We start from the raw sequence: 14,183 nt of genomic DNA on the forward strand, positions 1-14,183 counted from the left end.
GAGGTACTTGGTCTTTACTTGTATATTTTTTTTACTGTTGCTTTGTACTTCTACTACACTACATCTCAGGGGAAAATATTGTACTTTTTACTGCACTACCTTTATCTGACAGCTTTAGTTTCTTTACAGATTCAGAATATCTATACAAATATAATCAATTATAAATATTCTAATATATATAATATGATAAACTACCCAGCAATATAAAAAGTCATTAAAATGTGCCTCACCTTTACCAGCTGCAACATTTAAATGATAAACAAATAAACACATCAATAATTATTATACAATAATATTAATCTGCAGAATGAGTACTTTTAGTTTTGGTACTTTATTTTGATGCAAATTTTACACTTTCACTTATGTGAGATTTTGACTGCCAGTCTTTTACATGTCATATTTCTGTACTGTGGTACTTCAGTATGGCGTCTGAGTACTTCTTCCACCCCTGCTGTTTTAATCAAGGATGTTTGACTGGTGAGGGATCTGTCATTGCACTTTCAGTCTTACTGTCAAAACAACTGCTGCAAAACTATTTCTCTCAGGATAACAAGGATTTATGTTATGTTATGTTATCTTATGTTATCTTATCTTATCCTACCTAAGAGCAAAGAGTTGTTTTCTTCTCTATGGCTTTATTTTAGAAGCAGAAAAAGACGTTTCTGGCACAGCTCCACCTTCCAAGGTAAATGGACCTGCATTTGTATAGCACCTTTCTAGTCATCTAGTGACCACTCAAAGCGCTTTTTACACTACGAGTCACGTTCACCCATTCACACACACATTCATACACTGGTGGCCGAGGCTACCATACAAGGTGCCACCTGCTACTCAGTTTTAACACACTCACACACCGACATCGGGACATCACACAGTCATCGGGAGCAATTTGGGGTTCAGTATCTTGCTCAAGGACACTTCGACATGCAGCCTGGAGGAGCCTGGGATCGAACCGCTGATCTTTCGATTGGTGGACGACCCGCTCTACCTCTGAGCCACAGCCGCCCAAGGTGCATGAAGTAGAGAAAAAGTAGGTAAGAGGTAAAACACTTGTAGTGTGCAAAACAACTTTATTATTAGACCAACATGTTTCAGCTTGTGGCCTTCAGGATAACCCTGGTGAATAATAAGAGATATAGAAGAGCAGACAAGCTAAATTAATAAAACAGCTAAAAACTTCACAAGAGGCACTAAAGATAAAATTACGGTAGTGCTTAATATGTATGCAAACAAACAGAGTCCACCAGAATAACGTATAATGTGATTAAGTAATGATATTCACTGTTGATTTTCACTGGCAACAACTGCTCTTGTAATTGTTGTTCATTTGACAGTAAAGAACCTTGACCCTTAGTTCAAGTTCAAGTTCTTTATTTAGGCTTCCAAGAAGCAGTCATTGAGCTCAGGCTCCCTCCAAAAATACTCGTTATGTATTAAAAAGTATACATTTTATGTATCAAGAGAAGAGGAAGATCTCACAATTGAAAGCAAAAATGAAAATCAAAGCATAGTACAATAGAAATAAGTATAACATTAATAAGATATAGAAAAAAATAATATAAACAGAATGTAAACAGGAGGGTATAGGTAAATAGATAAATACTTTATTAATCCCAGTGGGTGGGGGAAAGTTACTCTTAATAAAATAAAATAAAATAAAATAAAATAAAAAAGACGAAGAATGAACTACAAGTGATATGTTTTATCTTTAAAGGAAATAAAAATAAATAACTGAAGATGCAGTGCGCATGCGTACCGGAAGCTGACTTGTCAGTTTTGTTTTGGAAGTTGACAGGCACGTGAGGCGCTGACGTCACTCGGAGAGAGCGCAGGAGGCGACATGGCGGCGGACTCTGCTCCGAAGGTAAAAAAACATGTTTAAGAACTGGTTTAAAGACTCTGCCACAGGCTGTTAGTCTCAGATCTCACCGGGGTTACATATCTGCGTCAGTCCGTATGGCTGTTACCCAGGTTACAGCTGCGGGTTCGCGAGCTAAGCAGCGGAGCAGTTAGCTGAAGTTAGCTCGAGTTAGCCGCTGTGCTAACGTTAGCTATATTGTAACGACATCATCACAGCAGCAGCAGGAGGAGGAGGAAGAGGAGGAGGACATGCCACGACAGCATTACAGTGAACTGTATATTTAGTTTTTGGATGCATATCGCGGCCCGTGAGCTCCTACATGACATGCTAAAAGCTATGCTAGCATTAGCATGTTGCTAACAAAGCCAGCTGACGGTTGTTGACACAGTGGGCCCCTGAGAATTGGTCAACAGTTAGCTTGTAGGTGTGGAGACAGATTAGTTTCACTATTGTTTGTGTGAACAGCTGACAGTCTGTGTGTTTATGTATAATCTGTAGATATAAAACGACTTCCATAAATACAAAAAAAGATTTGTAAACTCAGAAAACTAATTTGCAAGTATGATAGTGTTCTGTAAATACACAAATATGGAAATAAGTTTGTCTTAGTATTTCTGCTGTGGGAGTTCAATAGGTTCTATGTAAATGATTAACCTATACATTTAAAACAGATTTGTGTCTTTAAAAAACATTTTTTGCAAATCTAAAACTGATTTGCAAATACACAAACTTATTCTAAAACAAAAGAAACACTCAGTTCGCTTAAATTGGAAATGTGCAAGCCTAGAATTAAGACTCAAATAAAAATCTGATTCTGAAATATCTGTTTGAAAGTTGTAGATGTAGATATTCACAAATGGTTTTTTGTATATTTGTAAAATAATTTTTAGATTTTACAAATCTTTTTTGTATTTGTGAAAGGTGCTTTATAGTTACAGATTACACATTAACACGTGGACTGTCAATCTGTTCACACAAATACCACTGAGATGAATCTATGTTGATGGTAGACTACAGAGTTTTAATGATTCTCTTGTGTTTTACAAAAAGTGTAAAAACGTGACAATGTTATTTCCTGCTTCCTGTTCAAACTGAACTGAAGCTAACGTCAACATAACATCTGTCCCGCAGGTTCTATTTGAACTTGAAGGAGTCTTCATCCATCCGAGCAGTGATGAAGACGGCATCGAGCAGGATTTACTCGTTTCGGGGTCACTTCGGATTGTTGACAAGGTAAAACAGTTCATAGATCACACATTCCTCTCCATGTGTCTTATTACTGTGTCATAATAACACTGTGTGTTTTGGCTCATGGCTCCTGGTTTGCTGGTTGTAATAATTTGAGGACATTTTGTGTGTGCACATGTCAGGATGCTGAAATCATGGTGGAGTACAGACCTCTGGAAGATACAGTCGACCCTTCAAACATGCTGTGTGCTGGAAAGGTTTGTCTCACTGTGTCTCTGTTCATTTTCATAACACATATAACTACATACTACTAGGGCTGGGCAACATAACTACTCCATACAATATATCAATATATTTTAAAACAAGCTACAGATTTAGACAACACTGTTTATATCGATACTGGGTCAAGTTGCATTACATAACGCTTACCAGTGTCCATCTCTCCTCTCTCACACTTTCCACACAGCTCCACCCCACTCGCTCACTCACTCACTCACTCACTCACTCACTCACAAGTTCTACGGCAGTGCTAAGAGAGACACAGTGCTGCTTCTCTGTTTAATATGTCTGCGAATTAGTCAACAGTGCGACATCAGTTGATTCGTTGCACGTGCTACCCTAAACCAATCTGTGAGATAAATAAAATGACCGCAGTAGCACAGGTGCAGTACAGCGCTTTGCTGCATGTGTGGGAGACAGGGCTGCTTGACTGTGTCAAATGAGCGTTTGTGTGTGAGGTGGATCATAGCGTGTCCCCGTTCTCCTTGGACATGGAGACAGCACCTGGATGGAGGCGACAGATCTATTTAAAAAAAAAATGCAGCAACAACACAGACGTTTCATATACAAGATGTATATAATGAGGACAAAGGGTCTCTCGCTCCTTCCCTCCCTCGGCCTCTCTGTTGATGCTCTGTGAATAACTAAGATTAATAGCCTGAATAAATATCTCAAATGTGGCTTTGACTTGCAACTGAAAACATGTTGCCCATTTTGTAGAAAGTACTAAGATATATATCGTGTATCGCCAGTCAGCCCGTAAATACAGAGATGTGAATATTTGTCCATATCGCCCAGCCCTACATACTACATATATAACTGCATAGTACACATTTAACAACATATACACTACATACATACACGTTATATATATAGCTACATGTTTCATATTATACTACATAAATAACTACAGATAATCTACATGTATAACTACAGGTACACCTAATATGTAACAGCGGATACACAATCTTTCTAACTACATACTACGTATACCTACATAACCTAACATACATAACGTGAAACAGAGGTCCGCTGGCAGACTCCAGCTGGGATCAGTGTGGTTCATGCTCAGGACCTCAACACTCAGACCACCAGGGAGCACCAGCCCTCCGCTTTATTACTGGTTCAATTCATAATTTCCATCCACGGTGGAAACTAGAAGCAGTTTTACATCTGAGAAAAGCAGAGAAAATGTGACTATGTGTTTCATCAGGACTCCAGTTCAGTCATGGAGTGGGACCAGTGTTCTGGTGAGAAGTCCCACCAGCTGTTAGAAACACAGCAGAGCTACGAGACAGAGTGGGACATGATCAACGCCGTGTCCTTCAAGAAGAAGACCTGCACGAATGGAGAGGGTGAGTTATCTTTATCTACTTTAATATCCTTAAAAAAAAACAGATGACGATACCAGTTTCGTTTATTAATTCTGTTTGTTAATATCATGCCAGCTGTATGTTCAGATGTTCATGTGGTGAACGAGTTTATTCAAACATTAACAGTAAATTACTGCGTCATTTATTTTAGGGCATGTTTCTGTATTATTTGGACTACGTGTTCTCATAAAACATCCTGACAGTAAAAGCTGAAACCTGTTTTTTATATAGGAGGAATTGAAAGTGTTAGTGTCACCTGACAGACACGTTTCACTGCATTTCACAACATGTGAATGCAGCTGAGCAGTTAACTCTTTCAGTGCCACGCTGTTTATAGTGATTTACATACAGATGTCCTGATCTGAGTCCTGTCATATTGATGATGTGATCTGATATTTCTATTTACCTCTCAGTCTTGATTAAATATACTTATAGTAGAGTGCGGTAAAGAAAAGCTGCAGCACCAGTGTAGGGTCTGATCCCTGCTCCTGGTCTTTCAGGCTCTCTAAACCACAGCCATGAGAAGAGCAAGTGGGCGTTCAGCTTCAGTGTGGGCGACCTCAGGTCCATCACAGTGAAGGAGGAAGGTTGGACCTTTCTGCTCCTCAGACTGAAGGAGTCCCACTCTTCCCTGCCTGCTCTGCACTTCCACCAGGGCGGCAGCAAACAGTTCCTGGACTGCCTGAGGAGGTTCGCCCTGCTCACTGAGTAAGTACACAATACCACCAATGTATGAATGTCTGAAAGAATGAATGTATGAAAGTGTGTCAGACATCAGGCTGCAGTCAGGCTGGGCTCTGATTGGTGAAGTGTACTGGTGCTGTGAGGTAAGTGGTGGCACTAACATGGCTAACAAGCTAACAACAACATCAGTGTGATACATCTGATGCTATTGATTATATGTTGTTGAAATATCAAGGACATCTTTTCAGTGTAAATCCAGTTAGTAATCAGGAATATTCTGATAATAATGATTGAATAAAGACAAAACAAAGCACAACATAAGTTTGGCACTTTGACAAATGTAACTGATCACTGAAAAAGTGCAACTCCTGCCTATAGGGTAAAATTTTAAGGTCCAGTGTGAAGGAGTTAGGGGGATAAATTGGCAGAAATTAAATACAGTATAATAAGTATCTTTTATTAATTGTGTAATCACCTGAAAATACACGTCATGTGTTTTTTTTTTTTGCTCCCTCAAATTCATTGTTTTGAATGCAGACTTGCAGCAGGCAGGCTCAAATGCCAGAGTGATGTTGTCACGACGCGCACGGCTTCCCAAGCGCCTATTTTTCAGGGCGTGATGGTTGCGCCCTAAGATAAACAGAGTTTTATAAACAGAACTTTTGGAATGTAGCTACACGCACTGCATGTTATGTGACAAGGAACAACCAATCACAGGCGACAGATATCTTTCCCTTCTCCTGTAAATATGGAGAAGAAATTAATCATTTTAGTGCAGGACTACCTGGAGGTACCAGGGCTTGATCTGTCCCCTGGCCTAAAACACACTTTCACAACAATGCCAGGAAGAAGATCAGCTCTGCACTCGCTCTGGCACAAACCAAACACTGGCTCGATATAGGACCATTTGAATTTTTGCGTCGGCCATTGTAGTTAGCGGCCCCTCTTTGACAAGCAGTGTCAGGGAAACAGATTTTTTTAACATAAAACAGCTTTGTTCAGCGATTCTACCATTTTAAATCACCTGGTTCATTTGTTTTGGAGAGGAAGAGACCTCTGTGGATAATTCAGCTGCTCCTGATCAATGACCACTGAAACTTCTCCTAACCAGGAGAAGTTTCTCCTAACCAGGAGAAGTTTCAGCTGGTTGAAATCTGCAGTCCTCATCACTAAATGCTACTAAATCCCCATAAACCTCACACACTGGACCTTTAAGTTTAAAGCATCGAGGAAAAAACACAAAAAGACCAAACAACACACTGGATCAGTTTGATCTGCAGATTACAGCATTTTTTAATGTTTTATGTATTTTATTTCTAGCTGTAACACAAATTATCATAATCAACTCTATTACGTCTTTATTTCACTTTAATGGAGAAAATTCTCTGCAGATTGTTTAAAGTGAGCTTTACTGTAGACGTGGGTCTCTACAGTTTGAGAATAAATAAATAAATGTCTGTTGTCATCGTCCAAAGGAACCATGAAACAACAACAACAGTAAACAGTAACTGTTTTCCTGGGTGAGGCCTTTATATTATTGTCTTAGTTACCGCCGCTGTGTGCTGTGATGTTAAAGCCTCAGTGGACCCAGTCTCACATTCAGGACACGTTGTTCTCTCTGAACCAGATATCATGTGACATGACTCTGCTGACGACACTCACTGTGTGTCTCTATCTCGCTGCTGATAGCTGTTATTAAAGTTCTTATCGAAGCCTTTCATAATGAAATCGTCCGGATTAAGTGCCAGGTATTTTCTGACTCAGAGCACCAGTAACACCAGCAGCACCAGTGTGACGTCCTGCTGACTGTCTGTCTCCTGATTGGCTGTTAAAGTCTGCAGAGATCAATGAAAAGGTTGAGTCACTGTTTCTGGGTTTTGTTTTGAAGTAACCTGCTTCCAGAGAATTGCATACATTCAAATAAAATATGGTGTTAAAAATTAATCGTAAAGTGAAATAAAACTCAACAATCAAAGCTTTAAGAAAGAAAGAAAAAATATTAAAAACCTAATTTTTTAAAAACAAATTATACATTTTTGATTTAATTTTAATTGTAAAAAAGTAAGTTCAATTTTGTTTATTTTAGATAAATTTGTACTTATTTATCCACACTTTATTTGCACAGAAGCTTAAACCAGGTTTTGGCAAAAAAATTGCTGATTCATTTTCTGTTGATTAATTGAGAGTCAGTGGAAAGAGTGAGAGGTCAGATCACACTGACTACCTGTGTTTATCTGTAAACGTATGTGTGTTATTGTGTGCAGGTCTACAGGAGATGAAACATGTCTGTTGGTCAGCACTCCAAACAAAGCTCTGTCTCAGTCCTTTGAGAATCTTCTGGATGACAACAACTTTGGCCTCGTTCATGTAAGAAACTAATTCTCTCTAAAACACAACATAGGCAGGTTTTTGATTCCTCCTCATGTCAACATGAGCTTTACATTTAGTGATATTTTCTCCAGATAAATCCAGGTTGGAGGGGGTTGTAGGTGGTTGAAGGTGATAGTGAGTGGATGGAGGTGGCTGTAAGTGGGAGTAATCTGTGAAACACTGTGATGATGAAGCATAAAACATGAGTTGGATACTAAGAGAACAGTTATTTTCCAGCAGAAATTCAGGAAGGACCCGTACGTCACCACATTGGGCGGCTTTTCCAAAGTCACCAACTACATCTTTGACGCTTTTCGGGGGACAGAGGAGCAGCACCAGCGCCCCCCGGAGGAGGTGGCTGACCTGCTGGGTGAAGTCATCCCGGGACTGGAGATCAACCAGCAGGAGGAGCCCGGTTTCGAAGTCATCACCAGGGTGAGACGAGGCTCACACTCACACTGCTGTTCATTATTGTTAGATGTATGTCATCATCCCTGATGTTTCCACAGACCAGTCATGAATGTGGAGACAGACACTCTACATCTGTTTGTCATGTGTTCTTTGTTTAACAGACACAACATGTTTGTTTGCATGAAGCACCTCTGATTCTGTGTCCGTCTCACCTTTGTCCCTACAGATCGACCTGGGGATGAGGCCTCAGGTGACGAGGAGGGAGCCGCTGTCAGCAGAGGAGTGGGGCAAACATCAGGATCGAGAGGGGAGGATGATCAACATCCCACTGCTTAAACAAGTCATCTTCAAGGGGGCAAGTTGACTTTATTATTATCATCTCAGTCAGTCTGAGTATTGTTACTTCATCGTCAGTCTGTTCTGTTTAGATCAGCAATTAGTGATAATCTCTGATTGAAACGACTCCTCTGACCACATCATCAACATCCACTGTGTTGGTATGAGGTCTCATCCTGTCCTGTCTCTGCAGGGACTTTGTCACGCTGTGAGGAAAGAAGCCTGGAAGTTTCTTTTGGGATACTTTCCGTGGGACAGCACACTGGAGGAGAGGAAAGTCCTGCAGAGGGCCAAAACGTACGACTGCTAACACTTCATCACTAGCTTCCTTTATACCTCCTGTTCAAGTGGGAAATTTTATGCCATATTCTGCCTCACCGCTCTTTATGAATGGGGAATGGGGGGGGGGCAGAGTTGTCTTGCCTTTAAGCTGGCAGCCGAGGTAGTAACAGCCCCGAATAAATGTCTGTGTAAAAGGGACAGCCATTGACGAGCCCATGGGCAGGAATGGTGTGACGTAAATTTGAATAGCAGCTAGCAGCAGTTAGCATTAGCATTTAGCATTTTTCTTTATTTTATAGATGAACCTGTTGATCAGTTAACAGGTTGATATTAATATCCTGTATATATATACACTGAATGTGATGCTGATGGAAGATGTTGATATGCGTCTTTTCGCTGACAGTGACGAGTACTTCAGGATGAAGCTGCAGTGGAAATCAGTCAGTGAGGAGCAGGAAAGGAGGAACTCCAGACTGAGAGACTACAGGAGTCTGATAGGTGACTGATCACTCCTCCCTCTCCTCTCAGTTCATTTTATTTTAAATCATGAAACATGATAATAAGACTGTGTGTCTGCTGCTTGCAGAGAAAGACGTGAACCGGACAGACAGAACCAACAGGTTCTATGAAGGCATTGATAACCCCGGGCTGGTCCTGCTCCATGACATCCTCATGACCTACTGCATGTTCGACTTCGACTTGGGTGAGTTCATCACACTCACTCCCCCTGTGGATCAGTGACGCATCATGATGAGGAGACTTTTCCATCGTCTTCTCTTCTTTTTCTTCTGCACTGACCACCTGCTTCTACATATGATACTAATGTTCATGTTTGTGTGTCGTCAGGTTACGTTCAAGGGATGAGCGACCTGCTGTCTCCAATCCTCTACGTGATGGAGAACGAGGTCGACGCTTTCTGGTGTTTTGTTTCCTTCATGGACCAAATGGTGAGTTCACTTTTACTTTGAAGGCCTGACGTCACAGAACTAAAAGACTCACACTAAGATGAGACAGACTCCAGCGTCTTTCTATATAACGTATATATTTGGATGTTTTAGATTGACTTGTGTGTGTTTGTTGTTTTGCAGCACCAGAACTTTGAGGAGCAGATGCAGGGCATGAAGACTCAGCTGATACAGCTCAGTACTCTGCTCAGACTGCTGGACCTGGCCTTCTGGAACTACCTCGGTATGTCCAACTCTGCAGTGTGTCAGATTAGACTCGGTCTCCTAAAGCTCTCAGATGCTCAACATCACATCACACCTTCCTACAGGCATTATATTTCTCTGTTCATTTAGCAGGCACGTCTGTTTTAATATAATTATTAGGTCAGTAATGTAAAGATTGGTTATGGGGAGCACTCAAAACAAAAGCCGTATTTGGAGCGATGACGTTCTGAAGTCTCATTTAGCTACTTATAACCACCCTTTTTAAGACACATAAAAGCTTCAAAATTCACAGTTTCTCCAGCTTGTGTGAACCACAGACATTATTTCAGACATGTGACCAAAAACACATTCAGAAACCCACTGACTTTGAAGAGGGAACTGAGAGTGCCAACATGCTAACTCATTTCTGGTTTTTAGGACTCCTTGCTGTAAGACTATGTTGGTAAAGTTAAAGTGAAACAGAGCAGCTGTGGTGGGACTGTTTCCAAGAAGGAGAACAAGCTAACATGAGAGTGTGACTGTGTTTCTGTTTTTGTCTGCAGAGGCTCAGGATTCAGGTTATCTGTACTTCTGTTTCCGCTGGTTGCTGATCAGATTCAAGAGAGAGCTCAGCTTCCAGGACGTCCTGCGACTCTGGGAGGTGAGTTTCTTCTTCTGTGGTGCATCTGGATCAATGCTCACTCTTGTGGTTGATGTCTGTCACAGTTAAGTTGTTACCATTATGAAGTTCTGTGATGCCTGCATGTAACCGTAGCAACATACAGATAATAAACGGCACCTGTATTTACCTGTGTGTCGTCCTCAGGTGATGTGGACCGGTCTGCCCTGTGAGAACTTCCATCTGCTGGTCTGCTGCGCCATTCTGGACTCAGAGAAACAGAAAATCATGGAGGAGAACTACGGCTTCAACGAAATCCTCAAGGTGAGCTGATGCTGCTGCTGCAGCCGACATGAGGCTGTTGACTAATTGACTAAGTGTTTTTGTCACTGACAGGCTCAGATTGTTATTCTAAGCATGTGACAACATTATGGGAAAGGATCCCTACAGAGATAGATGTCTGTGTTACAGAGTAAGATCCTTTTTGTTTAATCAGAAACAGCCGTGAAATCACCATCACCAAACCCACCGGACTCTATTTGAAAAAACAATAATTTTAGCATTATAAAACACAAGTCATGTAAAGTCGAGAGAAACAAAAGAGAATTCAGAGAAACCACCTTGGTTCATCTCTCTACTGTTCCAACAATCACCAGCTCTGGTTTGGTTAAAAGAAACCCTTAATCCCTCCAGTCGGATGTGAGAATGTGTTGGCGCCATACATGCTAAAATTACAGTGTCTGGTGGGTTTGGTGATGGTACTTTCATGGCTGTTTTCTAGTGGAACAAAAAGGATCCTCTTCTTTAACAAAAAGAATAACGATCTGAGCCTGTCAGTGGCAAAAACAAACACTTTTAATGGACTTACACTAACAGTGTGAACGTTCCCCGAGTGGTTCCATTCCAAAAACTGTTCCTATCATTCACTTGGACACAAAAACATGGAGAAATTGGGTCCAGGTTGAGAAGGGACCCTCTCAGTGTTTCTGTAGAAAGAAACATTGAAGTCTAAACTGAACTGACATCAGTTTGTTTGTGTTGCAGCACATTAATGAACTTTCCATGAAGCTGGACATCGAGGAGATCCTTCAGAAAGCAGAAGGCATCAGTCTGCAGATAAAGAACTGCAAGGTACGTTCAACAACAATTATTCATTTAAATAACACCAGAACACACACTTATTATCACAGCTGTATTTGCGTTCTGGAAATTCAGCCAACCCCTGTGAATTATGTGCAACCTTGCGATTTTGCCCAATGACTGCAACTTTACCCCAAATTTGACTCTTTAAAACAGGTAAAATCTCATTTTATTGTCGAGCCATATTGTTATTTATATTGGTTTTGTACTTTGTCCAATTTTGTGTTGGGATCAGCTGCAGACTGATTTGGCAGAGATGGCTGCCATCTTGTTTTTACATGGATTAGTGTATTGTGCTCTTACTACCACTAGATGGCACAAAAAAGTGTCCACGAATGAGGACAACAGGTCTAAGTTAAAGGGAAATTTTGGTTTATTTCAACCCGTCTCCTATCGTTCTAAATTTGGTTCAAGTGACTAGTGACATACAGATAATAGTTAGCATGTTAGCCGTTAGCCTAGATACAGCCGGGGCGTCAGACCTGTTAAAATGTAAGTGAACGGGCATCTCTTCAAGTGCAAAGTTAGTCCACTAAACAAGCTTTTTTTCCACAAAGACCGCCTCATATCGTTAGGATAAATGTCAGAGAACATATAGAAAACGACATGTAAACGTGTTGTCTTACTATACCGGTGTGGTGCCATGTTTGTTTACAATTTAGCTCTGCTTTCAAAGTGTGGCCGAAATATTGCGAGAACAAGCAGCGATCTCATAGCGTGCCTGAACAAGCAGCAACAGCTGGAAGGCAGAACCGGACGGTCGCCTGAACAGAGGAGGAGAGAGAGAGGTGCAACAGGTAATGTTAGAGGATGAGAGAGGAGGAATGGCTGCTGCAAGGCTGCGTAGCTCTGGAGATTGGTGGTGTACCTGTGGATGCTGTGCCCCAGTGCCCACAGAAGAGGAATGCCTCTGTTGCAAGGAATGGGAGCAGTTGCAGCCTTATTTTCAAGGTCTGGATGTGACCGAGGACGAGACACCTCCACCTGGAGTAGTATCCAGCTGGGCTTTATCTAGAGCTCGCGAGATATATTTCGGCCGTGCTTTGGAAAGCAGAGCTAAATGGTAAACAAACATGACACCACACTGGTAAGGTAAGACAACACGTTTACATGTCATTTTCTATATGTTCTCTGACATTTATCCTAACGATATGAGGCGGTCTTTGTGGAAAAAAGCTTGTTTAGTGGACTAACTTTGCACTTGAAGGGATGCCCGTTCACTTAGGTTTTAACAGGTCTGACGCTACTATGCGCCCCGGCTGTATCTAGGCTAACGGCTAACATGCTAACTATTATCTGTATGTCACTAGTCACTTGAAACAAATTTAGGACGATAGGAGACAGGTTGAAGTAAATTGAAATTTCCCTTTAAGTAGAATGAAGTATAAGGTCAAGTAAACCAAAAATGTGACTTAGAGGACACATGGTCTCAGGGGGACTCTGAATCTGTGGCAGCGTTAAAACTACTTTTGCAATTTTCACTTGCCCCCATGATTTCATTGCAAGAAAACCTGTCTAAAAACATCACAACATTCATAGCAACTCTTTAGAAAAGCAAAACAAAAACAGCCTGCGAAATCCTGAATGATTGAAGGAGTGTAGCAGTAACTGTGTATGTTGTGCATCTTCCTTCAGGACTTGCCCCAGTCCGTCAGCGTCATCCTGGGCCTGGACTCGGAGCTCAGTGAGCCGACAGACTGTGGAACTCCTCCGGCTCTCAGACCCTCACAGCGAGCCTCACAGGACGCCTGCTCCAATGGACTCTTGAGACAAAGCAGCTCTCATAACGGCTGCAAAGTTGCCTTCATATCGTAGTGAACAGCTGATCCGACCAGAGACTGACTCAGTGTGTCAGCAGGAGGATGCCACGTTGCCACGACAACAGAGACGAGGAGGAGGAGGAGGAGGATGTAAAAAGGATTTAAGATTATTCAGAATCTTATTTTTGTAATTTCTTGTACCATATTGTCTCTTTCATTCAGATAGTCATTCCTTCTCTCCTGATAGTGATGTTTTCTAAAGCTCCATTCACACACGCTTTAACCATGTGACAGGATATTATGGTCTGTTACAGATATGGACATTCAGCAGGACAGAGACAGACAGATTAAGGAGAGCTGAAGGGGAGGCAGAGAGCCTGCAGGAGGTGAATCAAAACTCTCCCTCCTTCATAACTCAGACATGAAACACATGATGATATCACTCAGTAGGACTGATCATTAGAGCGAACGTCCATAAAACTCAGAGATCCACTTTAAAAATCAGAGGACAGGATTTAAACAATAAATAATTCTCACAGCAGGTGTGTGTGGGCGTCACATGACCCTCCTTCAGTATTAATCATCTCATATGAAATGGAATAAAAGCAAATGTTCATGTTGATTTCCTCTGATGGGATGAAAATGTGTTTTTATATTCTCTAATTTTAGGGAATAAAAATGCTGCGTTGTTGTTGGGAGTTAAATGAGAAGAGAGAGGTTGACGGGTTTAAT

At 41.2% G+C, this 14,183-nt stretch overlaps 1 protein-coding gene across 2 annotated transcripts; it reads left to right on the forward strand.

Moving 5' to 3' along the window:
• Positions 1 to 1,798: 1,798 nt before the first annotated feature.
• Positions 1,799 to 14,078, forward strand: tbc1d15 (TBC1 domain family, member 15). 2 transcript variants are annotated; one of them, XM_049573999.1, is made up of 17 exons: positions 1,799 to 1,864; positions 2,993 to 3,094; positions 3,232 to 3,306; positions 4,542 to 4,683; positions 5,202 to 5,409; positions 7,650 to 7,752; positions 7,993 to 8,190; positions 8,393 to 8,521; positions 8,696 to 8,799; positions 9,188 to 9,282; positions 9,371 to 9,487; positions 9,631 to 9,731; positions 9,873 to 9,972; positions 10,496 to 10,593; positions 10,759 to 10,875; positions 11,596 to 11,682; positions 13,327 to 14,078. In XM_049573999.1, exons 1-17 carry the CDS (start codon positions 1,841 to 1,843, stop codon positions 13,504 to 13,506), a joined length of 1,980 nt encoding a protein of 659 aa, XP_049429956.1. In that variant the 5' UTR covers positions 1,799 to 1,840; the 3' UTR covers positions 13,507 to 14,078. The 2 variants fall into 2 exon arrangements, with proteins under 2 accessions (XP_049429956.1, XP_049429958.1); XM_049574001.1 differs by having other exon boundaries at positions 7,996 to 8,190.
• Positions 14,079 to 14,183: the final 105 nt, after the last annotated feature.

Source organism: Epinephelus fuscoguttatus, linkage group LG4, assembly GCF_011397635.1.
Source record: "Epinephelus fuscoguttatus linkage group LG4, E.fuscoguttatus.final_Chr_v1".
NCBI lineage: Eukaryota > Metazoa > Chordata > Actinopteri > Perciformes > Serranidae > Epinephelus > Epinephelus fuscoguttatus.

What these genes read in the sequence shown, in the direction of transcription:
- tbc1d15 (XM_049573999.1), top strand. Translation starts at nt 1,841, where the DNA reads ATGGCGGCGGACTCTGCTCCGAAG. An exon ending in CGGCGGACTCTGCTCCGAAG is followed by an intron (nt 1,865 to 2,992) that starts GTAAAAAAACAT and finishes TCTGTCCCGCAG; the next exon opens with GTTCTATTTGAACTTGAAGG. An exon ending in GTTTCGAAGTCATCACCAGG is followed by an intron (nt 8,191 to 8,392) that starts GTGAGACGAGGC and finishes TTGTCCCTACAG; the next exon opens with ATCGACCTGGGGATGAGGCC.